This window comes from Fukomys damarensis, unplaced genomic scaffold (genome assembly GCF_012274545.1).
Source record: "Fukomys damarensis isolate Sample0158 unplaced genomic scaffold, DMR_v1.0_HiC HiC_scaffold_24, whole genome shotgun sequence".
Taxonomy (NCBI): Eukaryota; Metazoa; Chordata; class Mammalia; order Rodentia; family Bathyergidae; genus Fukomys; species Fukomys damarensis.
This window is the reverse complement of record NW_022900936.1, coordinates 51,984,411-52,001,633: the sequence shown is the minus strand read 5'-3', so window position 1 is coordinate 52,001,633 and position 17,223 is coordinate 51,984,411. Positions and strand designations below refer to the sequence as shown.

Below are 17,223 nucleotides of genomic sequence, written 5' to 3'. Positions count from 1 at the left end.
TCTAACCTTTTCTAAACATTCCTAGATGTCTTTTTTCAAATGTATATTTGCTGAATGAATGGATCCTCATTATGGGAGCACAAAACACCAAAGTGATGGACAGGAGAACTCTTTTAGACAAATGAGTTCAAATGATTTTCCATGAGCATCTAAACAGTAGTGGAAAAAAGCACTGCTTTCAACCAATTTTATTCTAAAAATAGTTTTTATTTCGAATGATATATGGGAGAATTTAAGATTTTAAATTTTTGTATAAGGGAAAATTATTGAATGGAAAATTTATCAAAGTTCTGGTTTTGTTAATTTCAATAAAAGCTTCAAAGTATATGGCAAATCATTACCTATTTTTGTATCTACTATTATTTTTATTGTATAGATTTGTCAGTACTTCCCATGAAACTCAGAAAAATGTGAATTGTACTTATTCAATTATTCTTTCATAAGCACCACCAATGACTGATAGAAAAGACAAGAAAAAAATCAATATATTTGAGCATGTTTCTTGGCCATTATTTCATTCTGGCTTTAAAATCATTTTAATTTTGAACATAAAACATCTAAGATTTCCATGAGCTCTACTTTTTTCCTCTCCACCATCAAGAGACCATCTCCATCTTCACTTCTGACTCCTAAAAAGAATCTCCAACTAGGGTGAGTCATATATTACATCATTCTATGTCTTCCAAAGAGAGACCATTTTATAAAAGTTTTAATTTCTGGCCTGACAGGACTTCAGATTTTTAATTTCTTTGTCAATTTGTCTTCCAGAGGTCATGGGAAATTTTACTTATACACCTTATACAGATTTTCTCTTGGAAGTCATGGGGAGATAGAAAATGCAGTGGGAACAGGGTTGGGATAAAAGTATAAGGACATACTGATAACACATAGACAAATTATATTTTTAGCCACTGGGCCTTTTAAGTAATTAAATCTGAAAAAAAGAAAAAGAAAACGAGGGGGAAAGAGACATTTTGAGAAAAGGGCTCTCTGATCAACTAAAATCTTTTTGAAAATTATGGATTAAGAAAATAAATACAGCAATGTCCAATTTGAGCAGTTTTCTATCTCCAAACAAATTTCACTCCAACAGTTCTGTCTGGGCTTATGGGTTTTACTTTGGGAAACAAACATTTTTGGAATCATGAGGAAGCAATACACAATAAATGAAAAATTGTATATGCCTAGTCACAGATAAAACTGGCATTGAAAAAATAACTGGTATTTTTTGAAGCTGTGTGATGGGCACCTGGGTTTGAACACTAACCTCTGTACTGTTTTAATATATTTGAATATTTCCATAATTCCAAAAAGGCAGAGATTTATGATAAATTATTTACTTCTAAAAGTCAAAATCTTTGTACTTGGGGCTGGGGATTTAGTTCAATGGCACAGCACCTTCCTGCCAAGTGTGAGGTCCTGAGTTAGATTCCCAGTACAAAAAATAAACAAAAAGCAAAACAAAAAACTCTGTAATATATACTGGAATATAATGTTTTAGCTTACTTTTGGCAAGAGAGTTTATGTTCTATTTAAAAAGATAAATGAAATGTAGGACCATATAATCATACATGTACTGTCACTTTTAACAGGTTTTTACTAATATGCCTGTCTTACAGTTTTATTCTCAGTAATTGGACTATTTTCTTATAAGAGCTTGAGCAAAATGATGTGAAATTTAACTTACTGGCCTGGGCAATTAGATCAGTGGCATCACACCCATCTTGAAAGTGCAAAGCCCTGAGTTTGATTCCTCCTACCAAAAAACAAAATTTAACCTATTCTGAATTTTCTAACCCATCAAATGGCCTGCAACAGGTTGCCTCTAAAGTATGAGGACCTTTTGAGTTTATTTTGAAAAGGAACTTATACTCAGCCTCTCTTCCGTATATGTTTAACAAACATGCTGACCTTACAGTTGGAATACAAAATATAATCAATAATCAGCATTTCATGAGTACATCACAGCCCCCACTTCTCCCTGTGCATTCTCATCACCATAGCAATAATTTGAAGAGAGACCACCACAATTAAGTGTCGCTCAGGAGGTTAAAGACTCAGTGGCAAGATGTGTGTAGCCACGACTTGGAGCTGAATCTGTCTGAATGCAAACCTGCTTGATAGTAATTACACTGTGCATCTGCAGTTTCCAAAGGATTAAAAAAACAAACAAAAAAAACAAACACTTTATGTATCAGCAACACTGTATTACTGTATTCAGCCAATCTGAGGTTGGAGTTTAGGTTATGATTTTAGGTGCTATCACTTCCATGGTTTTGTTATAGCACAAGGAAAAACGGTACGTTCAGATCTCTTTTCCCCAAGTGGCATCCAAAGGCTCTCTTCCCAAGAGGCTGACTGAAGCCTACTGTATCTTCTTTCTTCTGCTGGATTCAACGCCACACTACAGTTAGGGAAAAGTAACCATAGCTTATTGGACAGTAGTGAATTTCAGGAAAACACAGTTTTGGGGGACACCATCCCTCAGTATTCTGAAATAACTGAGATAGCTGACCTTTATTACTTTTCCTACTGTTTTTAGTGGATATAGTACATTGAAGGCACATAATCTATGGCTGGTAGTCTGAACATAAACAAATATGTTTGAATAATATCTTTAAAATATTTCAAATTTTTATTAAATATTTTTATTCAGCTTTAAGATCACAGTTAAAGTACTTTAGCATGTTATACACATGACTTACATGTGCAATTTTTAGAAATCTCAAATAAGGTATAAGATTTGAAGAAAAATGATATAAATGTGTATATTGACTTTTACTACACATACATCTAAGAAAGCAATATTCTGTTGTACCATTAAGTGGAAATCATTTATTACATGGCATGTTTACACCAACTCTAAAGAGAACCAAGCCAATTTCTGAAAGAAAAAAAAAAAAGAGTGATTCAGTCATGCTGAAATTGTCAACAGACTTAAGACCTGGTTGTCAAATGAAACTATGGTTAATTTATGACATTTGAGTAAGCAATTCAAACCTATGAGAAAAGTTCATAATCTAGTGTGTGGAATCTCAGGTTTTTTTTTTTTTTTTGATAAATTCCTGAGAGCAAGAGACTTGTTTATAGTGAAATGGAAAAAATGTCACCAAGCAAGTTACTGAGCCCTAGATCGCAAACCTTCCCCTAACCTCAGTTTTGCTGCTCTTTGAGACGAGGCACTAATGTGAGGGGACCTGAGCCCAAACCTGGTGGGCCACAAAGAGAATCAGTGATAGTTCATGAAACATGCTTATTTCTGTGATTTAGGTTAGAGTTTGTGAGGTAAGATTTGCATTGCGGGTGGAAGGGTTTAGAGGCATTCAATTAGATCCTTGTTACTCAGTAACCAGTTTTGGCCCAAGTTATCAGGCTATCTTTGGAAGGAGGAGTAATGTTCAGGATAACTAGCTGTGTGTATAAAAATCAGTTTCAGGGTACAATCAGTTTTGACCACTGATCAACAAAATGATACAACAAAGAAAACCAGGGGCCACAAAGCTTTTAAATACAAGGTTCCGTCTCTCAACTTATTAGTGTGAATCACACCACTACAGATAAAATTTGGCCAGAAAAATTATTAAAAAATAAAACGAATACTTATATATTGAAGGAAAGCATAATACAGACAAGCAGGGATATATACGTCATATGCATGTCTTGTTGTTCACTCTTGTTTTTTGTTCTGAAATATATGAAGATAATGTCTGCCACGAAAAGGACAAAGCCATGTGATACGACTCTAATAAACTTGATCATTTCCAAATTAAAGAAAAGCAGTCCATCAAACCCTGAATACTTCACCAAACACATCTGGTAAGATGAAATGAAAAAACTGCTTCTTTTTTGTATTATACATATTCTGTTAGTCACTCTAAAGAAGGTAGTTTTTAAAAATCCCCAAACTCAAATACAACAAAATTAAATCTAACTCTTTGGGAATGCTTGTATAGACAAAAGCAACATCTAATGAACAATTAATACACTTTGTATAAGGTGCAAAATACAAGGACCTACGTGGAGAAAAGCTAAATTTTAATTTCCACCTAGCAGTTATTCCGAATACTTTATAGGTCAAATGTAATGACAGTATTTGCTTCTACTGCCCATTTTCAGCAATACACTCTTCTCTCTGGAGAAAGCGGTATGTGAAGTCAAAACAATGCAGTGGAAAATAGTGGCACTGAAGGAGAAGCAGAAAAAAAAAAAAAGACAAGTTTTCAAACAGGACTTACTGAAATTAACTTTGAAAGCCGAGGTAGCCCATTGGGATTGGCCTTATATGAGGGCTCTGTGGAGCAGTGCAATCAAAGTGAATCTCCTCAACAACATCGTGTACACCCCAACATTCCCTTCACGAATGACAACTCCAGGCCACCCCGATTTCCTTCCTTGTCCCCGACACAGCGGTGGTGCTTCTCCTCGTTGTGTGGCTGCTGTCCTCCAGCTGCTGGTCTTTGGAACACTTACGATTCATACAGTAGTTTAGCAGGCAGCATGGTTCCACTGCTTCACATTAATGCCAAATGCAAGCTTGGAACAGAGCTATTTCATATTCCCCACCCCCCCACCCACCCCATAAACAAAACATGTCATTCAGTTTTCGGCTAACTCCTGTTCTATAGTAATTTATAATTTGCTTGAGAGTTTACATAGGTGCAAACACTTCTGTACATTGCCAAAACTGTAGACTGCAAATACATTTTTATATGACTTAGAATAGCATCTGACTTATTAAGAAAATGACAAGGATTGAAGATGTCAGATTCTAAACAAGCAGGCCACTTCAGATGCATCTTTTTGTTCATAGTGTTTCATCACTATTTTTTCCTCCAGCAAGTTGTAAATGGCAGGAACTAGATGGGAATTATTTCAGCATGGCTTTGGGAACTCATGTAACAGAATTAATGAATAACTTCTGATTTTATGGGAAAAAGACTGTCAGAATTCCAATGCTATAATTTATCCTTCAAAAAAGGTTTAATCTGGGAACTAACCTAATTTTGGGACAAGAACCTGTATTTCCAATGTGGCTGTGGGCCACTTTTCCTTTTGTGGTTGTGGGTCATTTTTCCTTTCCCAATCTCATATACAGTACCCAAACAAGTAGAAACTTCAAGGTTGTCTTACAGTATTTTTTCTTTCACTCAGCTTCTTAGAGCTGCAGTTTCAGTTACTATAATATACTCTACATACTTCAAAATTACATAGGAAATACCCAGAAATAACTAAATAAATAAAAAGGCTAAAGAAGACTGGAACAATACTACGTCTCCATCTGAGACGAAATCTTCCACTTCCAGCATTGCAGAGAAGGGCTAGGACAATTTTTTTCAAAAGATTTATATACAGGTTTGAATCCAGAAATTAAGGTTAAAAGCATAAATATTGATAATTTCAACTAAATTCAGAATGGTTTCAGAAAGATATGATACAACAATTTAGAATAACAAAGCAGAAGAGCATCATGTTTTGGTTTGCTTGAGATATACATAAGGTGCAACAACTTTTTTCTTGAGGGTGCTGTGGGACAAATGTTAGTGTGATGTCTGCTGGCAGGTTAAAATACACACCATAGAAATATGATTTTCCAAAATAATGAAGAGTGAGAAAAAATGAAATGAAAATGGTAATTGGGAGAGTGCTATATATTGGTCTGAGATATTTGTGCTAATAAATGTTGTTACCTGAAAAATACCAACACCCCCTTCTCCAGCAGATTCAGGGCATGAGAAGCACTATTACTAAACTAAAGACTTCACTCAGAGAAACAACAGAGCATGTAACTAAAGAACTATAAAGCTTTGCAGGATTTCTGCTACTCTCAGTGCCTAACCGCTTAAAAATTAAGCATTTCTACAAAAAGATTTGTTTTAAAGTATCTGAAAACAGTCATATGCAGGAAGTTGCCCTCCCACCCACACCCCTGCCTAAGGGAAAAGCCACTGAGGTTTAGGAAAAGCAGATCAAGTAAGATATTAATCACATAGAAAAAAGTAATTTTTTGTTTTGCTTCTTTTTAAAAAAAGGTCCCATGAATATACAGCAATCTCATAAGGAACTCTAGTGAAATGTAATTGGAGGACTGAAGGAGGGAGCTCTGGCAAAAATAGACCTATTCTAACATGTTCTAAAGAGTAACAAGTTAGTACCATTGTCAAGATGCATGTTCTGCACCATACAATTTTTTGTTGATGGTTCTTTGTTTCTGGTTTAAAAAAATTTTTTTTTAGCTAATTATAATTTTAAAATCACTGCTAGCAAGTGGTCCAAAACTCCAACAGCCACCGATGTCAGGACCCAGCAATGTTCAAACATTCACTTTTTTGTTTTGGAATTTAGAAAATATTAATAAAACAGCATCATAGTAAAAGTATGCTAAAATCTGGGGCTGTTCACTTGATTTATTTCTATGTGAATAGGATTAAGCTATAACCACTGATTAAACTTTTACTAATTCCTACTTCCTCCATCCTCACAATGAATATGCATTTTTGAGGACATTGCTCTGCCGCCCTCTTTTTACGTGCTTTTGAGGGAAAAAAAAGAACCTTCTCTAAATTCTTTTCAATTTTTTTAGTATGTTGTACATATTTTCCAGCACCAAAACTGAAGTAATATCTACAACCATGAGAAGCTAAACCTAGTCAGTATTATTAATAGCGTCATTTTTTATATGGCTATTAGGTCAAATTACAATTAGAAAACAAATCATCATTACAATTCAGTCAAGTATAAATAAGAAAGCTAGATAAAACCATGTAAACTGTCACCATTTAGAGATCTAATTCAAAAGCTTCAAACTTGAACTAGCACTATCAAAACTCTGCCAGTTTGAAAACCATTAAAAATTATTGCTGGAATCTAATAATTAAAATTTGGTAGTTTGTGCTGTGATACAAGAGTGGGGGGAATACTTTGTGCTATGGAACAAATACCCTGTAAAATCTGTAGCCTCAGACTAATTTTGATTTATTATTTTGCATCTGGGAAACAAGACACTGTGAACGTCAGGTGGTTGAAGTCAATATGTTGATGTTCTAAGCCAGTTAATCCCCTTGGCACTGGCATACGTATATGTATGGTTGATTTCATGTTTAAAAGCAAAAAAAAAAAAAAAAAAAAACCCACAGAACCTTGCAGGTGGATCTATAACTGAGAGGCCCACCTCAGGCATACCTCTCTCATCATTTAGCTATACCTCCTACTCAACACAAACTCGAAATGGCTCTAAAAACTTGCAGTGCCAATCAGGCTGTGCATAGCGATTGCTACCCGTCCAGTCTATCTGTGATGGATGTAAAAGGTCTGTAGCTCCAAATCCACATGAAGTGAGTGTCTTCAATGTGTTTAAAATAGTGAAGTAATACTAAGGTCACTTCTGAGTAATATTTTTGTCTTTTTTGTTTGTTTGTATGAACGATCCATTGGTCACTTAGACCACTGTGTAAAAATAAAACAATCCTCAAGGCATGAAAGCATCAGTAATCTGTAATCTGCAGGACTCTTCCCCTGTCTGGGAAAATATTTGCCACAATTTGCCCCAAGCAAATTCTTCTTGGTCACTCAAGTCTAAGAAAAAAAATTCAGATTGTAAAAATTGTAATTCTCTCTCCCTTGCGCACTCCCTCTCTCTCCTTTCTCTCTCTCTCTTGCCAGCAAACTACCACTCTGGTGGCAAATACAAAAGTGCAGAATATATGGACCACGAGGCCGAGCATACACCCCTAACAATGGTACATCTGCCTGCCCATGCTGCTTGAGAGTCTATGGAACAGGCTTTTTAATATTTATTCTACAATATAAATGTAGGTATAACCTATTATATAAACCATCTTAGAACTTAAATCTCCATGTACAAAAAAGACTAAGAATATCTAATAATAACTAGTGCAGTGCGTCAGTTTTTTTTGTTTTGTTTTGTTTTGAAAGAATAACTAGGCAATATATGAAACTAGTTTCACACTCTCTGGTTGGTAAAAGAGATGCTGGATGAGCTACAGTAAAGGCAGTCTTTTACCAATTTACCACCGTTTACCATCAAAAGCCTTCAATGGAAAGCAAAGCTCTAGACTCATTCTGTTTCTGTTCAGTATCAGAAAGACACAATACCCTCAAAGATTCTGGGTTCCAAAAGAATAAAGTGGCCCAGGATGCTAACTTCTGCTTCAAGTGAATCTGGGCCGCACAGGGCAACAAGCACTTGTGTGCAGTCTGTATTTTCTACCAACTGGACTCACAGGCATCCCTTGGTAAAGACAAGGCTAGGGTAGTAGGTAAAGCACAATGTTTTACAATTAAAGGGCGCTTCACTGGTCAGCGCAAGAAATAAGTACAGGAGCCTGTGGCATTTCTTTTGGCTGTCCATCATGGGTGAGTGGAGTTGACCTCTGACCTCTGTAAAACAAGAGGGGGAAAAATGACTTAATCAGGGCATATTAGAGACAGGTGATGACAAATAAAAGTTTGCCAGTACCTTGTTTAACAGCTATTGTTTACTTATGTCATTTAATTACAACTGGATTTATCCTGAGAATTTTTCTTTTCTCTCCCCTTCCAATTTTCTCTAAGATTTTTAAAAAAAAATTTCAGTCCCCCTCATACAACTCAACAACATGCTCTTTGGCTCCGAACAACCAATCACTTGCATTTTTAGAGATGACACTTGAAGCATCCACAGATTTGGGCTAATCTCCTAAGAAATGGAAAACTTTTAATCAAGAACTAAGATCCTGGGACAACCACCTTCTTCTTGATCTACTGATACTAAAAAATGACACATTTCTTTCCTTGACTTGCCCAAAAAGAAAAATCTTCCTATAATAATTGATAATCCTAACCTTATTTCTTAAAATATATAATGATATGCTCAATTTAAAATTTAAGGCCAGCCCAGGGTGGTGGTGTATGCCTATAATCCCAGCTACTGGGGAGGCTGAGGCAAGAGGATTGCAAGTTTGAAGCCAGCCTGGGCAACTTAGTTAAGACCCTGTTTCAAAATAAAAATGTAAAAATAGCTCTAAGGTAAAGCATTTGCCTAGCATGTGTGAGGTCTTGGGCTTAATCAAGAGACATTTGATATATATACTACTCTTGATGTACAAAAATAAAAACTGTTAAATAAATTACAACAAACCCAAGTGGCCACTGAATAGTGGAAGATATTTAGGATTTTAGAAAAATACAGTGAGCTAGAGTCAAACTTCTGGATTAATTTGTTCATTCATGTGTGTCTGCTGCAAGCACCAACTGTTCAATATTCAGGAAAGATAAAATGAAATGCTATTTTATACCTTTCAGATTATCTGATATTAAAAGATACAAAAAAGTTTATTGGGTACGAGAAAAGAAAAAACGGTGATAGATGAAAAGTATAATGTGAAAGAAAAAACAAAAGTGCACAGAAATTGGCGTGAAAGTCCAACTTAAAAAATGGACAAAGGACAGGAGTTACGAGCACGACAGAGCAACTAAGGAATGGATCTAGTCCCAGAGGAAGGTCGGTGAGGTTCTTCATAGCCAGCATTACCAGCACTTGCTTAGGCTCAAGTTTAAAGACCTCAGTTCAAATCTTGTCTCAGGCAAAGATTAGCAGTCTGCTCCTGACAACTTAATCATCTGTGCCATTATTTAAATGGGACTAAAAAGACCTACCTGAGAGAGCTAAAGGATTATACTTAATGAATTCACTGTCTTAGAAATTCCTAGCACATAAAACCCCCTTAACAAAGGCTTGTTCCAACTTCATATTTCCTGCATTTGTAAAACTGTCTCCAGAATCTTAACAGAGACTTAGATTAGATTTTATGTTAGATTTTCCAAATATATTATTTGTTCTCTTGAGCCCAAAATTATGAACCTAGATGATGATGCTTAAGTAATGATTAAATGGGGTACAACCCAGGTACAATTGCTTTAAGTCTGGTAGGTCCGATTTAACAGGTAAACATACAATCAAAGCTTCCCAGAGCAACCTGTGGTACTAGATATTAAGAACACTAACCATTTGGTTGAGAAGGCAAAACTAAGAAAGTAATTCATTCATAGGTAATCCACTTTGAGTGAAAACATGAAACACATGAATTTACAAAAGGGCTTTTTTGCTTCCCAAAGGATCCATTAAGTAGCAGAACACCCAATTACACACTCAGAACTTAATATACTTTCTATGGGGCTCCATAGGGTTTTCACAACTACGATTTCACCTGATTCTTACAGCTTTGTGATTCTTTGGGGATATCATTATGCAACTAGAATATAAGAAAACTGAGGTGCAGAGAAATAAATTACTATGCAACAAATCTCAGAGAGTTGGTTAAAAAAAAAATCCTGGCCTTCTGCTTGCCATGAGTCAAATGCCAAGAACTTCTACCCCAAACCACACTGTCTGACAGTTGGTCCTACCATTGCCATTAGTGCCATCCTCTCAGTTGGGTGGTTCCCTACATTTGAGCACTGGGATGTCAGTCATCCCACATAATGTCTCTGAAATGAATGACACCTACTTATGTTTTATAAAAGAAAAAGCTGAGGGTAGAGAAGTTAATGATACTGCTCAAGACATTTCTGTTTTCAGTTGACTGATCTAGGAGTTAAATCCACATCGGATATCACACATAATGGTTAGAGAATGCTACGTCCTTACTGTCAGGTTTTTTTAAAAAAATGCAAATCAAGATTAGCTATAAAATAATATATTCAAAAAATAAATAAAAGACTTAGCTGTCTATAGCCCCTTAAATTTTTACACACTGTTACTCAGCATATAAATGTTTGTAATATCTCATACATCATAACCTTTAATATAGTCTGAATCCCAATACATTAGGAAAAATGCCAAAACTCATGTCAGAAAGATTGATGCAATCTTTGCATTGCTTTTGCCATCCATGTGCTGCCACTAACCTGTGCACATTTTCCATGGCTGCCACTTCGGCCAGTGCAGCGAGGCTAAAGAATGCAGATACAGCAGGCATTTCTGGAGTGCTGCTCCGCATTTCCTCCACCTCAGTGGTGTGTGCACATTCGTCACTGCAGTCTGTCTCGGCCACTTTAGGGAGACTCCTCTGCAGTTGCTCCTTTGGTTTGTCATCTTTAACAGAAGAGAAATTCATCATAAGAAGATTACTCTTCTCTCCAGAGAAGTAATGTTGAGAAAACCTTATGTCAGACAACGTGAAAAGAGCTAGAATTCTTCACTGTGCTTTTCTGCTATCCATCAAACACTAAGGCTTTTACAAAAACTCTTCTTGTACAGTAACAAGGCATTTTTATTAAAACTCAATTGCAACCTGCGAGAAGGGTAAGCACCGTGCCCTGGAGCTGAGCTGAGGAGAAGCTGTGTGTTATCCAAGGCCAAAGAATGGGTCATCTTGGAGGAAGAAGGAAGAATGAGCCTGAGCAAAATAAAACCCAAGGGATTTCTGCAGGTGGGCCCTTACAAACCCAAATGACATTTCTCACGAATTTTTAGGAAGCGGTAGCATGCCCTACTATGGCAACATGGACATGTGGCATTTTGTGATACCAACACTCAGGGTTGACCATCAGATTAACCAAGACTAAGGTAATCCCATGTTTTGTTTTGAAGATTGACTTGGAAAGAAGACAAAGGGCCCTCTGGTACTTACAAAGAGGTGAATGAAATGCTACGTAAAAATATCTGCTGAAAATGAGAATACTTTCTTTGTTATTCAGACATTAAGGGAAAATTTTTATCGTGGGTTTTAAAATATTTTAAATATAGAAAACAAGTGATAAAAGATGTGAATATCATATTTTAGGACACAAAAGTGGCACAGTGTTTTCCTACATAAAAATGAATATTTCCTAGAATATCTAATTGTTACTGCAGGCAGAAATAAATGAGAATATAAATGAATAAGAATATGACAATGTACAACATGAAGTCACAGAATAGAATCCAAATTGGAAAGGGAAGGCATGGAGGGGCCTGTTGAATTAAACAAAAACGACATCAAGATTTAAGTTTTCATTCTACTTCTACTTAGTTGAATTGTATCCAGACACAAAATTCCTATTCTTCTGAGTTCCATCTCTTATATAATGGTACAATTCAGGGTCTTTAATATGCTTTATGGTTCTAACTATACTGCAAAGTACAAGAAAAAGTGCATAAAATCAACTGTCTTTTTTTTTTTTTTTTTTGGTACCAGGGATTGAACTCGGGTCTTTGTGCTTGCAAGGCAGGCCACCAAACCACTGAGCTAAATCCCTGGCCCAACTGTCTTTTAATTCTAACTCAGCAAACAACCTATCTCCTCTGATTATCTGAATTAACCCAAATCGTGTAAAATTAAAAGCTGGAGGTGCTGAAAGGAAATAGCTAATGTCCATCTGTCTAAAGCCCAAAGATGTCTTTTGGGGAATGCTTAGTATCACTCACTGCCCAATCCCTCTTTCAGGGCCTTTAGGGTAATTCTGCCATGAAGGAAGCCCACCAGAAACAATAAACAGGCTACAACTCAGGATTGAAAAGGGAGAAATTTACTATTTGGTTAGATTAGACTAGAGAACTCAAGAATCTAGACGCATTCTTGGGTTCCTGGAGCAGGCTGTAGTGCTGTATCAGCTCTGTAGTGCTGGATGTATTTTAAGGTTCCCTAATCCACTGATTTGAATACTTGATAATCTAATTTATAATGGCACAAATAGAAAACCATGGAGTAACAGATTTATCAAGTATCTTTAAAAGTCTAAGCTGTTCTGGAATTTACTTAAGACTATTTTTGTGAGCTGGGCGTGGTGGCACATGTCTGTAATCCCAGTGCGCAGGAGGCTGAGGCAGAAGGATCGGTGTGAGTTTGAGACCAGCCTGGGCTACATGGTAAGTTCCAGGTCAACTACATAGTGAGACTCTGTCTCAAAAAAAAAGTTTTTGTGCATGCTGAGAAAAAGAAGCTGAGGATCCTGAAATTACCTTTCCTTAGTAGAAATTCAGATAGGCTCCTGGAAGAAGATCTATGATTTTTAAACATGGAATAAACCATGTTTGGAAGTCTCTAAAAAGATTCCAAACAGACCTATTTTTGAGTGAGGAACACAGTCAGTTTACAACCATTCACTTGTCAACATGGCCACAATGGTCACCTGCTAGCTCTGGTTATCTCTGCATAAGGTTCCCTCTTCTTACCCAAAGTACCTCCTGCTGGTGATACCCGGCCATCTGCTGTCCTGACCAGGTGTGTGATCTTGGTTTTCCTTGCTTTTCTCTTTTGGCTTCCCACCAAAGGTTCTTGTGTTGTTGTTTCTGGAGTGTTGGGAACGGATAGGGCATTTTTAACCTTATAAGCAGGCTCTGTGGTGTTTTTGTCTTCTGAAAATATGGCTGAAACAGGACAAACCATATATAATTACACACAAAAACAGAGGCACCAACATTGCGCTTGGAAGGAAACATTTCTATATGACCCACCTGAATGGATATTTTACATTCAGAATTTTCAAAATATTGATGGAAACATGAAATAAAATATTTCCACAATTTGCTAATTACTTATCTGTATTTGCTTTGGTAAATTATGTACAGAGGATTAATATTCTCTCTCTCAACATTTCCTAAATCTTTGGATATTGTGGATTAGCAGGGAGGATAACGAACATAAAATCGAGTGAACTACTACATATCCCAACAGACCACAAGTCCCAGTGTGACCAGGGTCCTTATCTAAGAACTTTTTGGTCAATCAGTCTGGACAGGATGGTAAAAAGAAGCTTCTTTTCTTCTAGAATCTTGAGATTAAATACTGCTTCTTTCATTTCCACTGATTATAGGGACATCTACTTTCAAGCAACAGGCTGGACTCATCAGAAGTAAAATTATGAGGCCTGATCTTGTGTACCTTATGAATGCTTAATAGAACAGGCCAAACATTGGTGAAGTCAACACATAAATGAAATGCTCCCATTCATTGAATTCTGGAATAAGGTGAACATGCTTGGTGAGATAACTTAATGAAGTCTTACATGTTGGCATGAATCACAGATAAAGTGGTTTTATGTAGACTAATGTAAAACCAATAAATTATTTAACAGCACACTCTTTTATCCTTAGTTATGTCAAGAGTAAGGTACTTTTATGTCTGGTTTAAATACAACATTTCCTTCCTATCTCTTTATAAGAAAATAATATGCAGATATGAATTTAATACACATTTATGAGGCAATACATGTAATCAAATTTCATGATTTAGGATGCATTCCCCAAGTGGCTGAAGGGTTTTAGATAGAGAAAAGCAACATTTTTATATTTTTTCCAATCTCTTAGGAAAAGCATAGAAATAATTTCTGACAAAAACAGGGTATGTAGATCAGAAAATCAAGGTCTGACATGACAAACTCCAAGCAAACTAAACCTGAAGTATAAACGAAGATACTTTCCTCAAGGTGGATCTGAAGGTAGACACTAGCTATATTATATAATGTATCTCTCTCAAACAAGAAGGGGGAAAAAACCCACAACAACAATAACTAAGGGTGTGAAAAATATAGTTTTGGTATAAATATTTGTATAGGCATCATTTGAAATTTTTAATCTCTCTAATGGGTTTAGGTGAATCTTCAGGAAATAAGGGCTATGAATTAATAATATCTTTTGCTTTGGAAATCATGACACACTGTCTCTGCAAGATACCTGAAAAGAAAAAGTTGGTCACAAGCTTCACATCCTAAAACAAATGGAAAATAATTTCAATTTTAGAAAAACAAAGTAGAGAAAACAGAAATCATGGCATGATTTGTGACTTAGCTTTATCTCAGTATTGCATAACAGATGGCTGCGTGGGGATGACTTAAGATAATTATTTTTTTAAAAAAAACCCTACTATTTGGCAGTGTGTCCAAATACCTTTTTCAAATAAGTAATCAAAATCAGTAAAAGGGCTTTAAGTTATAGATTTAGGTACAGGTCATACAGATCTACTTCAGTGAGGAAGCGATTTTGGTAATGTCATTTGCTTAGTCTTACAACACTGATATACTGATATTTAGCTTAACACAGGCCAGTGGTAGCACATAATGTTTTTAAAAATTTGAAATTCAATAAAAACTTCATGCAAAATAAAAGACAATTTGGTTAGGAACACTCTAGAAAAGTTTCATGACTCTGCATTAGCCTTCAAATTCAGTCTTTTACAAACATAAGTCAAAATCTGAATTTATAATAAGTATTAAATAACTTCTATTGCATATTCAGGAGTTCCAACATCTCTAGTTTTCTTCTCAGATCAAACCATTGTCTCCTTTGATTACAGCGGGAATCTTAGTAAGATCCTGAGTACAATTATTGTACGTATTACAGATCGCCATTCCAAAAAGAATATTAATCTTTTCTCTTTTCTGTTTCCTCTTCCAAGAAAAACCCACAACTGTGGATGAAGGGTATAGCAGGATTCTGAAGCTGAAGGGTACCACATCAGAAAAATTATTTTATGAAAAGAACAGACAAAGAACTAAAGGAAAAGGCATGAATATCAGAAAAAGTGAAGTGGGTTGGAAAAGATGACTTTATTTCTACACAGAGATTATGGGGAACTGAAAATAATGATAGTCACAGAGAGACCAGGATTCTATTCTTAGCTTTACAATTTACTAACGTTGGGACTATAAGTCTCAATTTCTTCATGTAAAAATGGAGGTTGAATTAATTACCTTTAATGGTACCATTCAAACCACCCCCAATAGTGTTGGTTTTGCCACACAGTCTGCCATACTCCTGGCCAAGGAAAAGCAAGCCTCAGGCTCAGAGTCCGTGATGGGGAACATTGTTCCCTTAACCAGCACTGTTTGTTTGTTTTTATTGGTGAGTTTTCAAATAGCTGCATTTCTATTCAATGTTTGCTCTTTTTCTAGGTTGTCCTTGACTAAAAGAAAATCACAGCATAGCATAAAAGGATGCAAATGGCAGGTACAGGTCAGGCCTGAGGCAGCCTGGGACTTTGGAAAACTCAGAAATTAGCAGACAAGCTAGTCAAAGATCTGCTGGCAGGACAAAAGATACAAAATAAAACCAAGTCAAAGACATCAGTATTCCGGGACTCAATAAAGGATAGAATCAGGTTGCAGGCTGTATGGAAGAGACAAAAAACAATACACTGAAAGTACTCATAAGTTACCCCAAGAAGATGTGATGCCACTTACCCAGGAGAAGTCTCATTTAAACTATTATGATTCATATTTGATAAAGGTAAGAAATACGACCCTACTAGAGTTTGGAAAAAGGGCTATGGATTATGTACTGTGCTTTGATCCAGAAGTTAACCTCAGAACTTACTGTCTTCTTAGGTGGCCTAGGACAGTCTCCAGGGTCAGTCCCTAGGAGGAACCTTCTAAGACTAAGAGAATTGGGGTAGGCATGTAAGGCCAAGTTGTCTTGTAGGGAACTATTGTCTGTGACAAAGCAGAAGATCTGAGTTTAACAGCAATGAAAAAGCAAACAGAAGGCTAGGTAGCATAAGACATAAGATGAAAAACCTCTCTCTTATTTAATAGAAAAGTGAGAAAAGTTTTGTCATCCAAAAGCTAATTAGCGATTTCTCTTTTGGCTTTAAATCGAACACACAAAACTACCCAAGCGCGGTGGAATGAGCCCAGTGGGCTACTTTTTACATTCAACAATCACCATAACACATTTGGAGCATATCATCTGAGGGTGATAATGTGTGCTTACTTCTGGAGCTACATTAGGAATGTGGCAATAAGAGACTGTCTTGTTTTCCCAACTCTACTCCCAAAACATGGAGTAAATTTTGGTGGGGAAATCAGCACTGCCTTTAGAATGTACCCTAGGAGAACACTAGAATCATGACTTCACTTTTTAACTGGGGGGTGGATTCAAACTTGCACTAAAATTGTTACAGCCAGATTTGAAATTTCATTGCCCATTGGTTGGTCTCTCACAAGCTAAAACAGTTGATGCTCAGATGCTGGTCAGAACAAAGGAGAAAGAATCAAATGAGCCTTATCTAAAGTCCCGGAAGATTTTGCTGAAGTTATATAGAATCATGACTTCACTTTTTAACTGGGGGGTGGATTCAAACTTGCACTAAAATTGTTACAGCCAGATTTGAAATTTCATTGCCCATTGGTTGGTCTCTCACAAGCTAAAACAGTTGATGCTCAGATGCTGGTCAGAACAAAGGAGAAAGAATCAAATGAGCCTTATCTAAAGTCCCGGAAGATTTTGCTGAAGTTATATATATATAT

General features: G+C 36.2%; 1 protein-coding gene across 13 annotated transcripts in view; it reads right to left on the bottom strand.

Annotated features, from left to right (window-relative positions):
- Positions 1-3,378: 3,378 nt before the first annotated feature.
- The window catches only part of Bbx (BBX high mobility group box domain containing), a 263,754-nt gene continuing 249,909 nt past the window's right edge, over positions 3,379-17,223 (bottom strand). For 12 of the 13 annotated variants that reach the window (XM_033768113.1, XM_010630160.3, XM_010630166.3 and 9 more), the window contains 3 exons: positions 13,154-13,348; positions 10,906-11,092; positions 3,379-8,397 (listed from right to left, as the gene is read on the bottom strand). In XM_033768113.1, coding sequence (XP_033624004.1) covers positions 8,310-8,397; positions 10,906-11,092; positions 13,154-13,348 — 470 coding nt within the window. In that variant the 3' untranslated portion in view covers positions 3,379-8,309. The remainder of the gene's footprint in view (positions 8,398-10,905; positions 11,093-13,153; positions 13,349-17,223) is intronic. The other variant, XM_033768116.1, reaches the window with a different exon arrangement.